A 22,762-nucleotide genomic window follows, 5' to 3' on the forward strand; every position below is an offset into this window, starting at 1 on the left:
AAACAAACATTAATTTAATTAGCTCTCAGCAGCAACTACGCGGAACTATAGTGCTGTGACAATTTACAAGTTCTATAAAAAATTACACACTCCAAAAATTCACAGCAATCAGGGTCAGAATATATCATTTCATCTAATCTGACCTCCATTATAATATATATAAGCCAGAGGATTTCATCCACTTACATCCACTTTCATCCACAGGTTTATACAGGAGTGCCCTGTATAGAACCCATTAACCTGCGTTTGGCGAAAGCATCTGAAAAATAATCATCCAGTCTTGATTCACAGCAGTGTTCCCTGCAACTGACTGCTTGAGTGGCCAACCCAAGAGAGATTTGGTGCTGCCCAGCTGGTCAGCATAGCACCCACAGCCGCCCACAATGGGTAGCAGGTGTTTCTATTGGTGATGCACAACCACACAGGCCTTGGAGCACATGCAAAATTTATTCCACCCACAGAGGGGAAAAAATTACTGATTGATAGTGATGAACAAATGGACACACCACCATTTTCCTTGGTGAATAGTAACAGAGAGGGAGCCGTGCTAGTCTATATACTATCAAAACAAAAAGCAGTCAAGTGGCACTTTAAAGACTAGCAAAATAATGTATTAGGTGAGCTTTCGTGGGACAGTGGGTCTGTCCCACAAAAGCTCACCTAATACATTATTTTGCTAGTCTTTAAAGTGCTACTTGACTGCTTTTCATTTTCCTTGGGAGGTCGTTTTGGTGGCCAGTCCCCTCCTCACTGTTAAAAACAACAAGTCGGGTGGTACTTAAAGACTGGCACATTTATTAGGGTATGTGCATCTCATAAAAGTTTAAACCCTAATAAATGTGTTAGTCTTTAAGAAGCCACCGGACTCCTTGTTGTTTTTGCTGAAACAGTCTCACACGGGTACCCCTCTGAAAACAGTTGAAGTATACACACTTTTTCTCTTAACGAAATTTGTCTGGCTTTTAACAGGCAGCCACTGGGCCTTCTTCTGCTAGATGAAAGAGCCCTGTTGTATCCGGTATTTTCTCTCTTTGAAGGTTCTTCTATGTGACAATCTAATCATGTAACAAAACAGGAAAAAGCTTTCTGAAGATTTAAAGAAATATTTTACCAAAATGTTTTGTGCAAAATGAAGAGAATCATTATTTACAAGGCAGTGGCTAGTTCCAGGACCGCCCAAGTGCTGGTATCGTCCCAGTTCAGCAATGGCCTTCTGGTCACTTTCCCTGTTCCGAAACCAGGAGAAATACTCCCATTAGGATACTGAGACTTTACACACATAAAAAGCCTTGACCACAGGCTCAAAGGGATTTATAAAGTCGGGGGGTGGGAGCGGTATTATCCCTCACCTTTTAAAGATGGGGAAACTGAGGTTCACCCCCCCCATTCTATGATTCACAGGCAGACAGTGGTAGATGTAAGAACGTAACCAAGATGTCCCAGCTCACATACACATGATTTAACCACTAGACCATGCTGCTTCTCAGACAATGCGAGAGAAAACCACCTGGAAAGGGTCCCCGGATGCCTTCCTTCAAAAATCCTCTTTTCCTTTCAGTTTACAGTATAAAAGAAAGAAAATTAATACCCACAAAACAAAGGAGGAGGAGCACCTATCTGCTCTACTCTTCATCTTGGGCAGCACTGGGCGGTTTCTCCAAGACGGCCGAGTAAGGAAGAGCAACGCGTACTCCTGTAAGGTTCTAAAGAGCTGACTCTGGTCCGACTTCCCAGAGGTTTCTAAAATGGAAAGGTTGCTCTAAGCTGCTCCCCCAGACCTAGTGCATGTTGTTCCCTTTCCCCCGCCCTGCAGGAGGAGCTTTCACGAGTAGCTGAGAGGCATTCTCCTCCAAAGCCCCCCACAGAGGCAGTTTTTGATCCAGCGCTGCTCCCACTGTTTCACGGCTGTGGTTTTGTTGGGCGATTTCAGCATGGTTACGCAGCCACATCTAAGAGACACACGAACACAGAGACGGTCACCCCGGGGAACAGACCACGTGAAAGCCGAGCTGGCACTATGGAGGGATTTTATGGATCAGGGTGGGATACAGAAATCACAGGAGGGAATTAGCTTTTTGTCTTTCCCCGGTGATGTTTGGGAGAAGCAAAGCAAAACGGCCAAGGTGTAAGAAATGATCCCAAATGAAGAAGGGATTTCAGTCTGCAAGACAATGACCCAGCTGCTATTTCTCTCCAAAGCAGCCAACACACCGGCCTTGTGAAAACAACCTGATACGGTGACTTTCGATTAAAGCCAACATTTCAGAGCAATTTACTCATCTGATCAGACTCATTCACTGCCCCATCATCATACAATCCAGCCTCGTTATTAGGAGAGAGCAAAGAACTGAAAGGAGCAGCTCAGAAGGACTTTAAATGCAGAACCATGTCGAGAAGTGACTCTAAAGATGTCATAGTGGGGATCTGGATTCATTAATTCCCTTTCATCCTCTCTAAAGGAGGTTCCCAGAATAATATCGCTAGCTTCCCAGCGTGCAGTCACAGCCTGGAGATTTCTCCTATTCAAGAATGATCATCATTAGTAGTCTGCAGGCCTGATTCTGCCCTCAGCTCTTCCTGTGCTACAAGGTTGCCCTCAGACCCTGCACCCAAAGCCACGTTATCTGCTGACATAATACAGGGCAAAACTTGGCCTTGCAATTGGAATGTTGTTAACAAGTCTGGTGACAATGTGCTAAGCAGGACTCCAGCTCCCTCCTCCACAGCTACACTGGCTTTGCAGGGAATAAAGAGCAGTCTCTCTCTCTCTCTCTCACGCACGCGCGCCCTGTAATACTCAGGGAGCACTGTACTGAATAAGAATGGTGCCATTTTCTGATTTTTCAGATCAGCGCTGTGGGACCTTAGCCCAGGGGAAAGGATCAAGTAACAGCATCACCACAATCATCTAAGCTTCCTTCCAACAGCAGGGCGCGTGAAGATCAACTGAGAAAGAGCCACATACTACAGGCAACCTTTTCTCGTGTACACAGGAGATATGTGGGAAAAACCACCAAGGGACTGCTGGCAAGAGAGATCTACTAGTATACAGGCAGCCATGAGGGCAGGGGACTGGACTCAATGACCTCTCAAGGTCCCTTCCAGTTCTAGTGCTCTAGGATTCTATGACACACCTTTTAAGCAGGCCAGCCCGGAATAAAAACAGCTGTGAATTAAAGGGGTGACACATGCCGAACTCACCGGGTACATGACTTGCACTCCTCTGTTGGATACGCTCCTAAGTGAAGCCGTCTCAAGTGATCGATTTTGGGCTGCCCAGGTGACCTGCACAGGAAGAAAAACGTGAGAAAACCACAATGACAAAACACTGCAAAAAAGCTATTTTGATAGTGGCAGGCTTGTTACAGATCCAGACTGTCCAAATGAAACTATGGACAGCTGACTCGCTGCACACCTGCCAGAGGAATCTCCCAAGCGGGCACTGTTATAACCCTTCTCCACATGTGATGGGCTACGCTCAAAGGCTCAAAGCACCACTTCTCCCAAGAAAATTAACTGTTCCACAATCTGGCTTCTAACTGCAAGTGAATTTTGATTGTAACAATAGGAACCATTTATTCCTCATCTCCTGGCCAAACCTCAGATTCAGAAATTACATTCTGTCTCCCTAATATTCCCCCATAGTTTCAACCAACTGGTGCATTTTTTTTCTTTCAACTCCCTTGCTAACGCCTAATTGAAAAAGAATGGCTACTGTGCTCCACCTGAGAAGTGGCTGCAATTCAGTGAGGGAGGCCTTGGATCCCTAACCATGAGGTTTGCAAAGTACAGTCCTGAAAGGTACAATGTAAGGCAGTATTTTATGTTTTCTTCCCATCACATTTTATTCTTTGGATTCCCATTTCAGATTCCTTAGAGCCTATGTGTTACTAAAGCATTATACCCATTCTAAAGAGGAAAAAAACTGAGGCGCAGAGAGAGAGCAAGCAACTCAGCTACTGTCAGAGCCATTCATCAGGACAGAATTATAGAATACCGGAATTGAAAGGGACCTTAAGAGGTCATCAAAAAGTCCAGCTCCCTGCACTCACAGCAGCACCAAGAGAGATTTGAACTTGTGACTAGTGGTTTACAATACCACATCTCTTGCCCCTGAGTGATGGAGCCACGTGAGAGAATCATAACTCAGCCCCCTACACTAACCAACAGACCACCCTCCTCACCCTAAGACAGGAGGCAGTGATGTTAACTGGTAACCCTCTCCCTAAATGGATGAGGCATACCAGTTACGATTAACCACTACAGGCTGGAGGAGCCCCCTGTGGGCAGAGGGCTGCTCCAGCCCCGCCCAAGAGCTGCCATGAGTGGGATCCCCGTCCACATCAGCTTGAGAAGTTGCTCCAGTCGCCCTGGGGCTGCCATGGATGGGGGCTGCTCTGGACTGGCTGAAGCATCCCATCTACGGCATTGCCGCAAGCAGGATGTTCCAGCCCAGCTGGAGCAGCCTGTCAGTGGGGGCGGGCTGTGTGTGGGAAGGACACCACTCGAACCCAGCTAGGCTAGAGCAGCCTCCCTAGCTGCCCCTTCACCCCTTTAATCAGTTAACCAATTAAATGGGATTTTACATCCCTAATGGGACTAGCACTACTGAATTCCGGTCCACTTTACTGTGATGGCTAGATCCACGCTCTGTCCAAAGCTGAGAAGAGGACTTGGGAATGCTAAGCCCCAGCCCATTCTCTGCTCTCACCGTATCACCTGCTTGTTTCAGATGTCCATACCTGACAAAGACATCAAACTGCGACGAGATGGTGTGACCCACCAGCCCAGGGGCCTTCCCGAACTGCAGCCTGACGAGCTGCTTGTTCTGCAGCCTGCTGATAATCCCGTCATTGATGGGCAGCCAGTCGACATTGGGAATGAGCAACTGGCTCGGTAGAAGACAGCACTCGTCAATCAGGGTGTCGTCCGGCTCACTGGGGTGAGTTTCATCTCGACCTGCGTGGGAGACAGAGCACAGAGAGAGAACTCAAACACGCTACTTGCTTAAAGCACAAGAAGTGGTGCTGCCTTCTTGCTTCCCCCTCCCTGACTCAGTACAGCAGCTCAGGAAACTGGCTATTATCCCTGTAGCTTGGTGATCACCAGCCCTTTCACACCCAGGAGCAGTTTTTGAATTTAAGGGCAACCCAGGATCTACCCCACTCCTTCCCACTCCCCCATCCCCGGTTGCTCGCTCCCCCTCAATTTCATTGGGCTGGGGCACAGGGCTTGGGTGCCCGGAGGGGATGCGGGTTCCGGAATGAGGCGCAGGGTACACAGCGTGAGAGGGGGGCTCTGGGCTGAGCCGGGGGGCAGTGGGTTGGGTGCAAGTTCTGCAGGGGGGTTTGGCTGCAGGAGGCAGCTACGGGCTGGGGCGGGGTGTTGGGATGTAGGAGGAGGTACAGGGTGCTGGCTCTGGGAGGGGATTGGGATGTGGGCTCCTTCCCAGTGGCACTTCCCTGATCTGGCTCCTGAGTAGTGGTGTAGCAGGGCTAAACCAAGCTCGATTCCTGCTCCAGCCCCACACAGCTGCCTGAAGAGGCCAACGAAACCTGATAGGCCTGGGGGCGGGGAGGCAGTACACGGCTCTGCACGCTGCCCTTGCCACTCCCTTGGGCCACCGGTCCCCATTCCCAGCCAACGGGAGCAGCAGGGGAGAGGAAGCAATGCTTCCAGGCAAGAGCAGTGCAGAGACCCCCGTCCTTCCCCGTTCTCTGGGGATGCAGAGGTGTGCTGGCTGCTGTGGGGGTGATGTGGACTCAGGGAGGGCAGGGAGCAGCCTTAGTGGCACGGCCAGAGAGAAGACACATCTGGGCAAACCTACAGGATCGACTGGTCCATCACGACCAACCAGCTGGTGACCACTGCTCTTGCCTCTTTCGCTTTCTAATTGCTACAGACCTAGCCAGAGCCTCGTTATCTTTAAGTGCTTTTCCTGTGCACAATATGCAACACCCGAAGAGAGGATGAGTCTCTCTAATTCTGGGAAGAGTTAAACCCTTACAGCACAGCCAGAGCTTAGTCAGCAGCCTGAAGAGCAGGGACATGCTGTCCTGGGTGTCGGAGGTTGCTGTGTAAACAGGGAGACAGCTTGGTTTCAACAAGCCCCAGATGCGGATCACCACCATGAGCTCTCTGAGCATCCCCAGCGATGCCCCATCTCGCAGGAAGCTGTGTCCTGGCCGCAAAAGGGACCCCTGCAGGGACAAGAAACTTTTATGATCCAGGCTGATAGTTCAGAGGAGTGAGCTCTGTTTCCCATACAGGTGATCTAACAACAATACCTCTAGGGCCCCCACGACTGTCATCATCTGCTCACTTTTGCAGCAGAGCAACAGGTTAGCAGAGTGCCACGTGCGTTTGTGCTCGCGGCAGGCAGGCACAGAGCAGATCAGAAGTCAGGAGTTCAACTCTGCCTTCACTTTCGCCGGTGGTTTCTCCATTCACAGTTACTCTGGATTTACTCTGGGATGAGCATGACCAAAACCAGGGCTTGTGGTTTCAATTCCTAGCTCTGCCACCAACTTTTTGAGTAATTGTAAGTCAAACCCTCCCCCCCCGTAAGAAAATGGTGCTGCTGGCTGTCTTAATACTTGGAAGCACTCGGATGGAGATAACAGGTCCTAGGAAAAAGGCTAAGCAGGGTTATTTCCTTTACGTGGCCCTGCACACTCCATTTCCTTTAGCACACTGCAAGAGGAAAAGTTCCACTGAAAAAGACGTATGTGGCTTTAAGATGGCCTCATAAGAACAGCCATACTGGGTCAGACCAAAGGTCCATCCAGCCCAGTATCCTGTCTGCCGACAGTAGCCAACGCCTGGTGCCCCAGAGGAGGTCAACCGAAGACAATGATCAAGCAATTTGTCTCCTGCCATCCATCTCCCGCCTTCGACAAAAGGCTCGGCACTGTACCTTACCCCTTGCTAATAGCCATCTATGGACCTAACCTCCAAATATTGATCGAGCTCTTTTTTAAACTCTGTTAGAGTGCTGGCCTTCACAGCATCCTCTGGTAAGGAGTTCCACAGGCTGACTGTGCGTTGTGTGAAGAAAAACTTTCTTTGATTAGTTTTGAACCTGCTACCCATTAATTCCATTTGGTGTCCTCTAGTTCTTATATTATGGGAACAAGTAAACAACATTTCTGTATTCACTTTCTCCACACCATTCATGATTTTATATACCTCTATCATATCGCCCCTCAGTCTCCTCTCTTCTAGACTGAAAAGTCCCAGTCTCTCTAGCCTCTCCTCATATGGGACCCGTTCCAAACCCTTAATCATTTTAGTTGCCCTTTTCTGAACCTTTTCTAACGCCAACATATCTTTTTTCAGGTGAGGAGACCACATCTGCACGCAGTACTCAAGATGTGGGCGTACCATAGTTCTATATAGGGGAAGTAAGATATTCTTTGTCTTATTTTCTATCCCTTTTTTAATTATTCCTAACATCCTATTTGCTTTACTGACTGCCGCTGCACGCTGCGTGGATGTTTTCAGAGAACTATCCACTATAATTCCAAGATCCCTTTCCTGATCTGTTGTAGCTAAATTTGCCCCCATCATATTGTATGTATAATTAGGACAGAGCAGTCTATCTCTAGGACACCAGTACATGCTGGGCACATTGATTAACCCAATACAAGGCCCCTGAATGAAGGAAGGGCTTTCATTACCACCCCCATGCAATGCTGCCTTAGTCACCAAGCCAGAAGTGGAGGACAAGTTCTCATAAGACCAGCCAGGCTGGGTCAGACCAGAGGTCCATCCAGCCCAGCATCCTGTTCCCAACAGTGACCAATGACAGGCCCCCTCACCTGGTTAGGGAGGCTGGCAAGCAGATAGAGCACAAAGTCCCCCACCCACTGGATGAGCTGCTGCAGAGACTGCAGTGTGGTCATCTCCAGGACAAACTCCTCTGTCTTCAGGTTAATCATCACTTTGTCGATGTCTGAAATGGAAGCAAGATGGCTCTTGGCACTGGAAGAAACAGGCTCTTGGAGCATCCGCCGCTGTGAACACACTGCTCTCCTCTCTGTCATACGCAGCTGGCAACTATGAATCCAAGCAGCTTTACCCTGACCCCAAAAGTACATCCTGCAATAGGTCGGGTGGGTCACTGGGTAAGGTGATGGGTTGGGATGCAGGACACTTAAACTCTGGTCTCAGCTTTGTCACTGACCTGCTGTGTGTCCCTTTCCCCCGCTGCCTCTTTTTCTTCTACCCTCCCATGTCTAATTAGACCATAAGCTCTTCTGAGAAAAGTCTCTGCTCTCGTTATGTGTGTGTCAGTGCCCTGAACCTGCAGGACTGACTCTAGCTGGAACATCTATATGCCATCACAATATAAACACACCTCTGGGAAACCTTCATCTCCAGCCTGCATGGTGTTGCCCACATTATCCTTTTTCATTGGTGGGAGTCTGGTCTCTGACACCCTCATCTTGTTGGGGATCTACCAGCATTTCTCAAGTTCAAAAGTGAACCTTTGCTGGGGGCTGATACCATCTCCCACCGCCCCTCTCCCCCTACATCCACCCTGACATAAGGACCCCCTAACAAAAGACTTTTTTGATAGTATATAGACTAGCCCGACTTTCTCTCTGTTACTATTCAACAGAAGAGTGATTCAGAAAGGGAGGGAGCTGATAAGCAGTGATCATCTGTGATGGAGCGTGGGGTGGGTGTGAGAGAACCAGGCTGGGTATCTGTGTGTGACAGGCAGAGCAGCTCACAGCAGCTAAGGATGACCCCCTGGGGCTGTAACCTAAGCTGGCAGGTAACACCTCTGACCTCGACAAAGAACAGGGAAGAGTTGGGTTTTGAATCAGAGGCGGCAGTTAGAAGCTGGGGAGAGCGTGGGAAAGCAGCTAGCCGGGGCTGAGGGGAAGCTAGACCCCAGATGGTAGCACCCCTCGAGCTCCTCTCCCCGAGATGGGTTGGAATGTCTGCCTCTGCCGGCTGTACTGACACCTCTGTACTGGGCTGTGCCTCTGTTGACTAATAAATTTCCCATTCTACCTGCTGAGTGAGAGTCCCTCTTGCCTGCAGACAGGGTGCAGTGCTTGGGGACCCCTGAACCCCATTACACCATCCACCCTAAAGAACGCTGTGCTGTATCCATGGATATGGACTGCTACCTATGTCCGTAATCTTGGAGCAGATCTCGGTGAGCCGGTCTCCAGGGCTCTTGTCCGGAGTGTTCAGGAAGTGAGGGCGAAGCAGTGATTTCAAGGTGCAGCTGATGGCAATCAGAAAGAGTTTGGCGTGATAGTCACACACTCGTGCCACCGTGCTGGAGGAAAGCTTGCAGAGAGAGGCCTTCATGGCAACGATGCGTGTGGAGAGAACCTGTTTGACAGGGAGTCACCAAGATGGTACAGAAACAAGATCAGAGTTAGAATGAACCTACTTAAAACAAAAACTCTCCCCTCTCTAACCATCACCCTGAGGAAATAAGGCTATTTGCAGTATGTTCTGCCGCTGGCCACGGTTCCTTGTCAACATCAGGCACCACCAGGAGCTTCTCAAAAGCTGTTACCCAGCATGAACAGCTGAAATCGAATACTCTTAAGGCAGGGCAGTCAAGTCCAGTGGTGCCAAACGTTTGATTAAAGTGCTAACGCTAAACCAACCAGTGCTCTCCCATGGGGGTAACCCCATTAGCCCAGGGGTTCTCAAACTTCAGTGCATCACAACCCCCTTCTGACAATAAAAATTACTGCATGACCCCAGGAGGGGGACCAAAGCCTCAGTTCTACTGCCCCAGGTGCGGGGCCCAAGGCCAAAAACCCAGGGCTTCAGCCCCAGGCCGGGGGGTGGGGGACTGTAACTTAGAGCTGAAGCCCTTGGGGCTTCATGACTGGACTTTGACTGTAGCACCAGGCCCTGGCAACTCTAGGCCAGCCCTAACTTTGTGTGCCCTGGCTGAAGTCAGACGCCCTCTGCAATCACTCCACGCCTGAACGTACACAAACGCCAGATTCAGAGAGGCAGCGTAGCCTAGTAGCTAAAGTAATCCCTGGAAATTCACTACAGTCCCATGTAAATTAACATCCCCACCCCCTCCTGTTCCTCACTCCCCTCCGACCCGGTCCCACCCGCACCATGCCCCCTGCTTCTCCGTTGACCGCTCACCTGCTGCAGGGCTGCGTTCTGGCGCATATACTCCTCGTGCAGCTTCTCCACCAGGTTCTGCACCATGCTGGGCTGAACATGGAGCAGAATATCCCACCAGTCATACCCTGTCACCATGCAGTACTCCAGCAGGAACAGCAGGTGGCGGAGGGACATGTTCATGTCCAGCACATGGCCCATGGAGGGAGAGATCCGGAGCATACTCAGCTGAAGAAAGAAAGGGAAGAGAATATCCATCACACAGATCCATCTTTACTAAAGGACTAACACCCTGTGGAATCAGAGCGGGAAGAGATTAAACAAAGTCATCACTGATCTACAAAACCTCCAAGAGAGACAAGTGTCAGCAACGTTCCAGCAAGTTCTGTCTACACTACATCCTACCCAAATACCTCCACTATGATCTGGGGAGACAATCTCCCAGGGTAAAGGCAGCTCTGTCTCCATGGCTCAGACCTTAGCTTCACTGATAAAACTGGCAACAAGCAGCCAGTTCTGGGGAGAGCTGCACTATCTGGACCGAGGCCTATTCAATTCATTCCACAAAAGCTAGCAGACCAGATATCTGACATTAGCAATTCTTAAAAGAGTACAGGGACATAAATCAGACCTCAGGAACGGCAACACACACAAACCTGTGGGATAACGCTTCCATCTCCCTGGACACTCAGTAACAGACTTAAAAGTAGCAGTCCTACAACAACAACAAAAATCAAAAATAAAGTGCACAGAGAAATTTCACAGCTTCAATCCATTTGCAGATTAGACTCCTTCAACCAAGGATTGAACAGAGACTGGGAGTGGCTGGCCCATTACAAAAGCAGTTTTTCCGCTCTTGATGTTCACACTTCCACTTTGACTACAGATAATGGGCCACATCTCCCATGACTGAACTGACTTGATCTCTCCCCTTTTGGTGTTCACAACTCCATGTTAACTGCTGATAATGGGCCACATCCACCTTGACTGAACAGACCTTGTCAGCTCTGGCCCTCCCCTTGACTGAGATCCCCTCTTTAAATCCTCCTCTGAAACACCTCCACTCGTGCATCTGATGAAGTGGGTCTTCGACCACGAAAGCTTATGCTCAAAAATATCTCTTTGTCTATAAGGTGCCACAGGACCTCTTATTGTTTTTGAAGACACAGACTAACTCAGCTATCTCTCTGATAGCAATTTTTAGTTACTTCCAAGCTGGAGACACAGTTCTCTTAAACCAGCAGTGTCCAACAGGAATTCAAAGATCGCCACACTTGGGGTTGTCGTGTTTCCGTATTTGCCACATTTGCTGCCTGCTCTAAATAAATGCCCTCCCCCTCCCCCAGAGCCACGCACTCCCAGCCCACCTACCCCACCACTGTAAATAAATGCCCTCCCCCTCCCCCAGAGCCACGCACTCCCAGCCCACCCACCTCACCACTGTAAATAAATGCCCTCCCCCTCCCCCAGAGCCACGCACTCCCAGCCCACCCACCCCACCACTGTAAATAAATGCCCTCCCCCTCCCCCAGAGCCAGGCACTCCCAGCCCACCCACCCCACCACTGTAAATAAATGCCCTTCCCCACCCCCAGAGCCAGGCACTCCCAGCCCACCGCTCTAAATAAATGCCCTCCCCCTCCCCCAGAGCCAGGCACTCCCAGCCCACCCACCCCACCACTCTAAATAAATGTCCTCTCCCCAGAGCCAGGCTCCCACACCCGTTCTAATTCAATGCCGGCAACTAACTAGAACCGCTGCTGCTGCCACGCGCTCCTTCCACCACGCGGTGGGGAACATGCGTGGAGCGAGTGAGCAGCAGTCTCCGCATGTGGCTGTCAAGAGGAGCCACATTTAAAGGCTCCAAGAGCTGCAAGTTGGCCATCCCTGTATTTGCCACACCGCAGTGTCCTATTCGCCATGTATTGGACACCGCAGTCTTAAACAAAGGACAAATGCAAGCACCACCTCGGAGGAGATTCCCTACCGGTGAAATCTAATGGACTTATAATAATGTCCCTATGAAATTCTGGAAGGACCACTGCTCGAGCCATTTATGAGCAAGCAGAGAAGGGTCCTACTGAAGTGAAGGGAGCTTGGCCTGGCCTGGAAGAGTTAATAAGTCTTTTCCCACATTTTATATCACAAAGCCAAGTACCTTGCCATGGTTATCAATCCCAACCAGGGCCAGTGAAGTCCAGGAGAGTTGCATGGCTTTGAAGTGGACCAAAGGCCCGGCGGTCCGCTGCCTTTTGATTGCCTGCTCATCCACCGGACGCTGAGAAGAAGAACCATAGAACACAGCCATGGTGTGCAAGGACAAGCGATGAACTATGTGGACACTACCATCATGGAAGGCCAAAGCCAGACCTGGAAGAAAGAAATATCTGGGCGTTTAGCAAGTGACTCCTATTAGGAGCCCATACCACCTGCCAGAAGACACACGCAGCCACCACATGGCCAAACAGCATCTCTGCAGACAGCCCGACAATCTCCAGCCGACCAAAAGCCTCTCTTCCGCAGCCTGCCCCACATTTTCACAGCAATAAGAACACCTGGCCCTTCTACAGGGTCTGCTCCTAGAGAACCTCAAAGCACCCTGCAAACATCTCACTGAGTGGAGGTAGGTACAAAGAATACCCACTCTGTTGTGTGTTAAACACAGAGGGGTCCTGCTCCCCAAAACCGACAGCCTAAGACTGTCTGCCCTGGAACTGATGTCTGAGCTCCAGCTCAGGTGAGCACACAGACAACTTTGATCTACCTACCATGCTAAAAACAGCTGTGGAGCTGCAGCAGCAGGACAGGTTCACCATCTGAATACAAACCTAGGGTCTCAAATAAGATTGATAAGATACAAACGCGGGGTCTCAAACAAGAAGGGTACCTAGCCCCTCCCATGGGAACTGTTATTTTTAACATGCTAGCTCTATTAAAGTTAATATGCAAATGTCTACTTGAGTTAGAAATTACACCCCCGGCTGCTATGTAGATGTACTGCAAAAATGAGACACACATGACAGGCTGTGCAAACTGAGTCAGGGCCTGATTTGTGGAATTGCTGAGTGCTTCTGGTAACTCCATGGGGGAGTTATGGACGCTCACACTTTGGAAAAAGCAAACAATTCTTATCAGGTCTCCATATTGACCCATCACGGTGATACCAGTATACCCCTAAGTGATTTGCCCAAGTTCACCAAGCTAGACAGCAGAAAAATCAAAGAACTCAGAAATCCTGATTCTCATCCACCTCTGTAACCTCTACCAACCAACCCTCCTCTGCGCCAACCTTGTTAGTACCACTGCACAGACATCGAGAACAGGAGCCCCGACCTTTCTAGATTTTTTCAGTGCCCACTAGCAGACATGCAGAAAAAGTTCTTCCAAGAGGTCCCCAGGCACCCTGCACACAGAACAATTCTTCCCATGTAAGCTCCTCCTCACTGCTAGAGGGATGCAACCAACCCCAGCGGAACAGTCTTAACCCAGTTTTTAAGGATTTCTTCATGCCTGCAGGGCACCTTCGACCAAGAAACACACAAACACAGTCCAAAGTAGCTGAGGCTCTCTCTATACACAAAGGCAGTAAAACTTCCATCAGCAGCTAAATGTTCAGAAAATAAGCCTTCTCACCCAGTCCAGGGAAGAATTTGGTGTCATTGGCCACTTTCAGATCAGTATTGGTTAGAGAAATGGGCAGTTTTGGCAAAGCCACAGCTGAAACGCGATCCAAATCGGTGGTGGCTGACAGAATCCGCCATTTCAGTATCATTGGCTGCTTGTCTCCAACTTCAAAGAAAAAACAAAACGACAACATTTCATGTAAAAGTGTCATGGAAAGTGCCATGGATGTCTCAGCTTTGAATTCTCACCCCCAAAACATACTTGGAATTAAACACTAATTATGCTTATTCAAACAGACTGACGCATTTCCCCAGAAAAACAAAAGGTTTTGTTTTTATTCTACATTCGTTAGTCATACAAAAAAGTTGTGTGGTTATTCATTTTCCTAAATCATCAGGACAAAAGGCTCTTCTCGTGCTAACTACTGAACCTTCGCAATAATAGCAGGATCCATTTAACCTTGGACAAACCACACAGATTGGATTCTATACACAAAGCACAATGGGATAAATTCCCTGGCTACACAGGCTGATTAAGACGTGTCTGATGCGCACGTTTGTTTAGAAAGATTTAGCACATGCTTGTTCTCAGCAGGAAAAGCGTGTATACAAGCAAGCTGCAAAAACCAAAGCGCACACATTATTATTGAGTGAAACAATCTCCCTGTAGCTTTCTCTTGGAAATGCACACACTTTACTGCATTCTGCGCACAGATAGATGCAACCAAAACAGATGAACAGGAGGACAGGGCGAAAGAGTGCACAGAGGAATAAAGAAGGGGTTTCACGTCACAACTGGGTCAAGTGTTTACACAAAGGTTTGATCTTCTGTGCTTGTGCTTCCATTTTTAAAGAACTTCAGCTATTGAAACTCACCCACAGGAGAGATCTGCTGGAAGATGTTATTGACTGGCAAGCCCTCTTTCCGGAGAGACCAGCACTCCACGATGCTGCTGTTCTGGTTGGAGGCGCAGAGCAGCACCTTCAAAGCCGAAAGGAAATTTCAAACCAGGCACAGCTACAAAGCTGTGCCTTTTCAGCCCATCCTCTACACCAAGAGGAAGTGGGGAGCTCTGCTAATTTAATTGTTGAAATTCCAAGTACAGGGCTGTTTTCTTCTCACTTGGTTCATATTCCGCAAGTGAAAAACAGAGATTTTGCAACACATGAAGTTCCAAACGCTTCCTTGTAGGGATGTAAAATTCTGTTTAATTAGTTAACCAGTTAAATATTAAGTTTAACTGGTTGACCAATTAGATGGGGAGGGAAATGGGGGGCAGGTGCCACTATAGCCCGAATGAGGGATGAGGGCTGCTCCGGCCAAGCTGCAGCACACCCCTGAGCAGCTTCCCTGTTTGTGGTGGGCTTCTCCAACCCCCACTGGTTAACCATAACCGTAAGCCACTTAGGGTAAGGCTTACCGGTTAACATCCCTATTTCTTTGAATGTTTAACTCTCCCCACCCTTATGAGACAGGCATCATGGCAAAATTTTGATATGGATATCTAGCAGGTTTCATGCTCTTTGCACCTCCAAATGATGAACACTTTTATAGCCACTGCTCTGCTTCTTCTCCTACAAATCTGTAAAATGCATTTTTCCCTAAATGTGAGGAGAAAACAAAATCATAAAACCAAACAGGAGAAATTGAACTGACAGCCCTAGAAACTGTAAACTCTACTTAGCTACTGGAAAGTTATTCAGATACTCGGACATAATGTGCTCTGCTCTGACTTGAAGAAAATAGCTAGGAGTGGGAGTTGCTCTTTATCATCACCCAGTTCTTGGCCCCTCTACAGAGATGTCTCCAATGACTACCAAACATGGTGACTTCTGTGAATCAGGAACCTGCCCTTTGCCAAACGAATTTCTGCCACCAAATCACTTCAGGCAGACCAAAAGCTTACGAGACCTTTAAGCATTTTGACCTGGGCTGGCTTTGAAGCACTCAGCTACAACTAAAAGACTTCATATTGCAGAATCCTGTGAACAGACTACAGGTTGAAGCCTCTCTCAACCAGCACCTGCAGGTGCCAAACTAGAGAACTTGCCAAACCAAGGGAGGTCAATATTGTCTAGTGCCATTGCCAACACTTCCACTGCTTACTGAACTCTTAGATAACCAGGGGTAAATTGCAGCTCAACAACAGCACAGAACATGGAGATCCAGGTCTGGTGATTTAAACAAACTTTATGGGACCCTGGGAAACTTGGCCACACTCCTGATAAGTGGAAATCCTGCTAACTGAAATCATGCCAGACCACAGATGTTGCTGGACTAGAGAGGTTCAACCTGCCATGGCCTCCTAGATCAGCTGTTTGCTTAAAAAGTCTCCCAACAGAGACAACTGCAACCAGGAGCAATAAGTCTGGTTTTGTCAGGACAAAGTGCACCCAGCTACTACTGTCTAGTACCCCAGTGTGTAACACATCATGTACACATCTCACAATACGGCCCAACCACCACAGTCTAGAGGACTAGAAATGCAGTGGAGGACTGTTCTACAAGACTGATGAGCACTGGTGAGCTGGTGGAGAGCCTCAGAGTGCAGCAAAAGAGGGGCTACTGGTTAGAAAGCTGTAGGAAGAGCTCATAGGACCAGCATGTCCTTCCCATTCCTAGGCAGCTAACTCTTGGAATGCCGGTAGACCACAGGAAGAAGGAGCTCACCTGCTCTGACATGTCCCTGGCGAGGAATTTCAAATGCGTGATTGCTGGATACTTGTCCTTGCGGGCTGGATCCGTGGTGCACCGCATGAACAGGGAGGGCAGAATCTCGGTGTCAATTTTGCATTTCTCGTTCACTACGCTGACGCAGACCTTGTAAAACTGGACGGGAGAGGTGCTGCTGCCATCCGAGGTGGCCACCACAATGTTTCCCCCACCAGTGAAGGCAATGTCCGCCAGGGCGACACGGCAGCGCAGACGGCACAGGCTCTCCGTGGACGTCAGCACTTGCCCATTGGGCTTGAGAAGAGAGACCGTCACCAGGCCGCTGATGGTCACAGCAATCCAGCCTTCCATGGGCTTCCCACCAAACAGAGTCAGGGAGGGAGAGAACTTGACCCGGGAAAATTTCTCGCCAAAGTTCGACGCTCCAGACTGCAAAGGGAGATCAATGTACATAGAGAGGTTTGATCCCAGGGACTCTCCTGTTGCCTGACTCTTCCTTTACTATCACTTTAGCGTGGCCTAGAGAAGCGATACTCAGACCTCAGAGACTCTGGAGCCACATCAGAGGTCAGCGTTACCCAAAAGAGCTACAGAAATGTGAATTCTTTGTTTCACAAAGTACTATGTATTCAGGCTTTAAAAGTATGCAGGGGAAATAGTCTTATATATCATATTATTCTCATAGCAAAATGGATGACCACGTATCATTATTTTATCAACTACAATTGTTTAACATAGAGAAGTGCCCCGATGGTTAATAATTAAAAGCCCCCCACGTTTCAACATCATGTGCTGCAAAGAGCCACAAGAGACATATTCAAAAGCCACTTGCAGCTTACAGAACTCAGTCTGAGGATCACTAGATTAGAGAGTTAAGCAGGGAACTGGGAAGCAGGACACCAAATTCTTTCTTTTTCCTGACTCTGCCATTTCCACGTTGTCTGGCCCTGGATACTACTTTGCCCTCATACTCGGTCCTCACTTGACAGAGAGCTTGAGAAAATCATCAACACTTTTTAAAACTGAGCTCCTCTGGCAAGAGGTATAATAGAAATGCAGGGATCCTTACTACGCATGTGCACGTTGAGCCAATAAAGGCCTATTTGCCTCCTTTTTGGTTTCTCGGAGAAGGAAAAGCAAAGCTAAGCTTCCTTTGTCCTGGCAATGACACAATGATGGATAGAATACACGAGACCAGAGACGGACAGAATGAAGTTCAGTTTAGGCTGCTGATTTGAGCAGAGAATTGGAATCACGTTCCTCTCTTTCTTGCTCCAACACCAACTTGCTTGGCAGTCTTGGGCAAGACATTTCATCCATAAAATGGAACAAATAGTTATCTCATCAGGACACCGTGAAGGTTGTGTATTATCAGATGTTCTGCTGCGTGAAAAGTTTACCAAAGCCCCTGGATCTTCTCTGGAATCAGGGAGCTATTTAGACCAAGCAGGCTGTCTATGGTGTAAGCAAATCTTAGAATCCTGAAGGAATTTATCCTCGCAATACCCTATGAGATAAGGCAGTGCGATACTCGCTCACCTTAGGGAAGGGAAACTGAGGCAGGAAGGCTAAGCCATTTACCCAAGGTTATAAACGAAGTCAATGCAAAGACTTGAACCGACTTCTCCCTAATCTTAGGGCAGGTCTATACTACAGAGGAAGGTTGAATTAAGGTATGCAATTTCAGCAACGTTAATTACGCAGCTAAAGTCGATGCACCTTAATTCAGGATTTGGTGCCATCTCCACTAAAGGAGTCTGAAAGGAGCCTGCACTCTAGTTGACTTCCTGTACTCCTACCGAGGGGAAGGAGCACTGCGGTCGATGGGGGCGCCCCGTAAATTCGATTTAGCACATCCTCACTAAGTACGTACATCGAACCAGTGGAGATCGAGTGTGGCAAGGTCAATCTTCCCTGTAGTACAGATGTGCCCTCAGACCCCTGTCCTAACCTCTGGCAGTCCTCCTCTGTAGCTCCTTCCTTGCACATTCCCTGTGCAAAAGTTAGCACAAACCTTTTCTACATGCAAGGCTAGCTTCACCCCATTGTGCAACCAGGAAAGCGCTACAATCGGATCTCCCTCCACCATGCTGCCCACAGTGTTCTCCCAGCTGTTGGCCAGGTGATCTGTCATGCTCCAGCACTTGACGTGCCCATCTGCATCTGCGGACAGGAGCCTGGAACCTAATGCAAAACAGTTGAAAGAAGAATAGAAAAGTCAGCGCACACCTCTTGCAGAAATGACCAGAAACTCAGCCACCGGCCTCCTATTCAAGTCAATGCTGGGAGCGGGGAGGCACACAATGCAAGACAAAAGGGCTATGTAACACTGTGCTCAAACCAACATTGGCAGAAAACTCTTAATTCAAGCAGCAATTTAATCCTGAGCACCAGTTCCTACGGCGGATTGGTGGTATTGTGAAAACTTATCCGAGTCATGTTAATTCCTCAATGATCCAGAGCTCTCACTCACTACGGGATTTTAAAAGTGCCTCCTTCAGTACCTTCAGCTACTACAGGCTGGACCTCAAGAGGTGGCTTGTGATACTCAGGGGGATATCCAGTGCTAAACCAGAACCACCTACTGCTGGTATCTAACCCAAGAAAAACGAGCAGCACAGTTCTCGACTAAATCCATTATGGACCTCACAAGGCAGATCTGACTGAGCAGAACAGTGCAGATGTTACATGATGTGTACTGTACAGAGATTTCAGACAGCAGGAATCTAAAAAAGAAAAATCTCCATAAATGCCTCTCTCTGCCACATCACGCCGTGAGCAAAAACACTCCCAACTATAAAAGCAAAGAGTACCTGACTGATCCCATTCCAAACAGGTGATGATTTCACTATGCCCAGAGTTAATGGAATAAACATCCCATGGATGCTCTGTGTCCAGGATATGGATCATGTGGGTAAGATCTAGACAGGGAGAGACACCAAGTCCTTTCAAAAATTTGCAGTGGGAGGTTGGGTCATTTTTAAAACATTCAATTTTTTATTGCCCAACACCAGCAAAAGCGTCAATAATTTGTATAGGGCCACAAACATATACAGCTTTATAAGTACAAGAAACCACGTCTCTGCTTTGACGAATTGAAGACATAATCAGAGCATTTTTTCCACAGCAAGAATAGCCTACAGCAGGCATTTTCCCAGTGGCGGTCATGAATAGGTGTGGGGAGGGAGAACAGATAAAATCACAAGCCACAGAAGTGGGATGAAATGTACCTTTTTCCTCCTCATTTTTGAGATCTGTTGTAAAGGCAATCAGGTTCCTGCAGGACCAAGCGCACTCCAGCGGGATGGAAGGACAGTGGTTGCTTTTGGGCCTTTTCTCCCACTCACAGACATAGGCCAAATCCATTGTGCCCTGGAAGACCTCCAAGGCATCACTTGCCTGTTGAAAGCCTATTCACAGATTCCTATGTGTAGAAAAGAGAAGAATGACTAATCTCTGAATAGGAGGAGAGTCTATTGCATTGTCATAGGCCAGGTCCACACTGAAATGGAAGGTTGAATTCAAATACACAAATACAGCTATACTAATTACACAGCTGGAGTTGATGGACATTAATTCATGCTTCTGCACCATCTCCACTGCAGAACGTCCACAACACCCAATGGCCCCATCAACTTCCCCTACACCTCACAAGGAGCAGAAGTACTGGCACTGATGGAAGCATCCTGTGAGTTAGATTTATCGTGTCCCTACCAGATGCACTAAATCGAACCCCAGAAGATCGACTGCAGCAGCATCCATCTCCTCCGCAGAGATATGCCCATATGCTTAAAGGAACCTAAGTACCTAGTCAAAGGTCCCCTGTATACAACAGCAGCCATTTTCACTTTCCTGGGGAAATCTGCCGTTCCGTACAATCCCCATTAAAACCAGGATGCATTGATTTACATTATCAGTCAGAGAGGAAAATCCCCCTCGTGGCTAGAGTTTTATACCTTACACTTTTAGAAATTCCTGTGACAAAGCTAGATCCATCTTCCTCCCATCTGCATTAACTGCTCTCCCCACCACCCACCTAAGAGTCCCCCAACTTTTGCAGCTCATTCCTTTGTCAGCCAGATGTGGTGTGTCTCACCAGACAGATCATAAGCACCATTAATTAGGATTTTCTTTAGTAGAGTGTAGCCCATTTTGGGGCATCTGAAGGCAAAGGAAAGCCCTGAAGGGATGGAGCTCATAATCTTTACAGCCACACATTCCTAGTTTATAGGTTAAGTTTTCCACTAACCCTACCAGCCTCGTATGTTATCCATATACATGTGCTGCTTCTATGGTGAAAACGTCGTTTCTAGCCTTGGATCAGAGCTGATGAGTTGTACATGCTTTTTAGAAAACCTCTTTTTTTTCTTAACCTATCAGCAACCTTGGTGTTGTGAGGGTCACAAAAGGTTCAAGGGGTCCTCCAGAGGTGTGCAGTGTGCCACTGTCAGGGTAGAGCCCTGCAGAAATACACAATTTTTTTGGATCCACATCCAAATACATATCCACAAAAAAGAGCGACAGATATCTGTGGAGCAAAATAGGAGAGCTGCAAATTTGCATGGTTCCAGATACGTCATTTGTATCGGCACCTGTATCTGCAAAAATGAGCTGCGGACATCTGCCTCCACAGCTGCAGATGTGAACACCTGCAGAAAGCAGCCGACTTGCCACGCTCTAACCACGGGGCTGCCAATGTTTCCTCTCCACCCAACAACCCCTGCTAGCAACATCACCACCCTGGCGCAGCCGCAATCCCTTCACTCTGAACTGTAGGGTAGTCAGGGTCTTCCATGCCAGCCACCCCAACGCCACCAAGCTACAGGGAGCAGGAGCTCACCCCTCCCACGACCATGCCCCAGGGAAGTGTCCGCCTCTTCCCAGATGGAAAGGGGATAACCCCCGCTTTCCCCACACGGGCAAAGACAAGAACGATCCCCTCCCCCACAAGGGAAGGGTAATTACCCCTCCCCCCATCCCACCCTCACCCCGCACAGAGGGAGGGGAATGATCCCAGCTCTCCCTCCCCCACCAAAGCAAGAACAAAGATCCCCCCCCACAGGCAATTAACCCCCTGCCCCTCCCCCCACAAAGGGAGGGGAATTATCCCAGCTCTCCCTCCCCCGCCAAAGCAAGAACAAAGATCCCTCCCCCACAGGCAATTAACCCCCTGCCCCTCCCCCCACAGAGGGAGGGGAATTATCCCAGCTCTCCCTCCCCCACCAAAGCAAGAACAAAGATCCCCCCCCACAGGCAATTAACCCCCTGCCCCTCCCCCCACAGAGAGAGGGGAATTATCCCAGCTCTCCCTCCCCCACCAAAGCAAGAACAAAGATTCCCCCCCCCACAGGCAATTAACCCCCTGCCCCTCCCCCCACAGAGGGAGGGGAATTATCCCAGCTCTCCCCCCTCCTCCCGCGAGGCAGGGATAACGCTCCCCTCCCCCCACAGAGGAGAGGGGGAGTCACCCCATCTCCTCTCCCTCCCCTCCCCCCTCCAGATTCACCAACGTCCGCACGCACCGGGCGCGCCGTCTCCTGCCTACCGAGAAAGGCCCCCGGCCAGGGCTGCCCCCAAACGGGCCTGAAGAGACCGCCGCGCTCAGGGAGCAGGTGAGGGCCAGGGCCGGCCTCCCAAGCCCTATGGAAGCGGGGAGTAGGAAACTCAAGCTGACAGCCCTTCTCAGAGCGGGAGGCCGAGCCGTGAGTGGACGAGTCGCTCAGGCACTGCGGAAGACAGTCCTCATGGGAGGGACTATGCCTGAGGACGTTGCTTGGCATATTTGCATACATCCCTACCCACAACACCGCCTGCCTCTGAAGCGGGAAAGGGGGCACATTTCTAGCAGATCCACGAGCACAAATGAAAAGAAAATGTTGTGACAAAAGAACATAACAGACTTAGCACAATTAAAATAATATTATCTATTATTGGCATGTGTTTTATTAAGCATCATGCTCACCCTCAGCGTAAACGTTTTAAACTCCAAAGCTATAAATACTTGGCTAGTTTCACGTAGATTCGTGCTCGCTTCGGCAGCACATATACTAAAATTGGAACGATACAGAGAAGATTAGCATGGCCCCTGCGCAAGGATGACACGCAAATTCGTGAAGCGTTCCATATTTTTCCTGTCTTGCAAAGACCCCTCTTGTCATAGTGGAAGGAGTGGGCACCTCCTCAGTATTTTGCAACTACCCCCCCTCCCGCATCAGCCTTTTACAAATGGATTTGGGGGTGGGGACACCCCACCTGTCCCCCCAAAAAGCTTCTGCCTTGGGAAAAATCAGAAGTTCCCCCATCAGAGGTACCCCAAACCATCCTCCCATATTAAGGTTCCCCCATAA

General features: G+C 48.9%; 2 protein-coding genes and 1 non-coding gene across 7 annotated transcripts in view; 1 reads left to right on the forward strand and 2 right to left on the reverse strand.

Annotated features, from left to right (window-relative positions):
- The window catches only part of PLPPR3 (phospholipid phosphatase related 3), a 46,958-nt gene extending 45,798 nt beyond the window's left edge, over positions 1 to 1,160 (reverse strand). Inside the window, exon 1 of the mRNA XM_074978281.1 lies at positions 934 to 1,160. The gene's annotated coding sequence lies outside the window, so the exon portion shown is untranslated. The remainder of the gene's footprint in view (positions 1 to 933) is intronic.
- The window catches only part of MED16 (mediator complex subunit 16), a 31,803-nt gene extending 9,855 nt beyond the window's left edge, over positions 1 to 21,948 (reverse strand). Inside the window, exons 1-15 of one of the 5 annotated variants that reach the window (XM_074978278.1) lie at positions 21,938 to 21,948; positions 19,646 to 19,839; positions 19,229 to 19,336; positions 18,430 to 18,599; positions 16,413 to 16,844; positions 14,618 to 14,723; positions 13,752 to 13,907; positions 12,277 to 12,488; positions 10,141 to 10,347; positions 9,144 to 9,354; positions 7,821 to 7,954; positions 6,008 to 6,200; positions 4,743 to 4,959; positions 3,202 to 3,285; positions 1,295 to 1,949 (exon numbers count right to left, since the gene is read on the reverse strand). In XM_074978278.1, the coding sequence (XP_074834379.1) occupies positions 1,823 to 1,949; positions 3,202 to 3,285; positions 4,743 to 4,959; positions 6,008 to 6,200; positions 7,821 to 7,954; positions 9,144 to 9,354; positions 10,141 to 10,347; positions 12,277 to 12,488; positions 13,752 to 13,907; positions 14,618 to 14,723; positions 16,413 to 16,844; positions 18,430 to 18,599; positions 19,229 to 19,336; positions 19,646 to 19,781 (2,493 nt within the window). In that variant the 5' untranslated portion in view covers positions 19,782 to 19,839; positions 21,938 to 21,948 and the 3' untranslated portion in view covers positions 1,295 to 1,822. Of the gene's footprint in view, positions 1 to 1,294; positions 1,950 to 3,201; positions 3,286 to 4,742; positions 4,960 to 6,007; positions 6,201 to 7,820; positions 7,955 to 9,143; positions 9,355 to 10,140; positions 10,348 to 12,276; positions 12,489 to 13,751; positions 13,908 to 14,617; positions 14,724 to 16,412; positions 16,845 to 18,429; positions 18,600 to 19,228; positions 19,337 to 19,645; positions 19,840 to 20,664; positions 21,242 to 21,937 lie in introns of those variants that run through there. The other 4 variants (XM_074978277.1, XM_074978276.1, XM_074978275.1 and 1 more) reach the window with 4 other exon arrangements.
- Positions 21,949 to 22,438: 490 nt separating this feature from the next.
- LOC142002502 (U6 spliceosomal RNA) lies at positions 22,439 to 22,545 on the forward strand. The gene has a single exon (XR_012642677.1). It is a non-coding gene; the product is annotated as a U6 spliceosomal RNA (small nuclear RNA).
- The last annotated feature ends 217 nt before the right edge of the window (positions 22,546 to 22,762 follow it).

Source organism: Carettochelys insculpta, chromosome 27, assembly GCF_033958435.1.
Source record: "Carettochelys insculpta isolate YL-2023 chromosome 27, ASM3395843v1, whole genome shotgun sequence".
Lineage (NCBI taxonomy): Eukaryota > Metazoa > Chordata > Testudines > Carettochelyidae > Carettochelys > Carettochelys insculpta.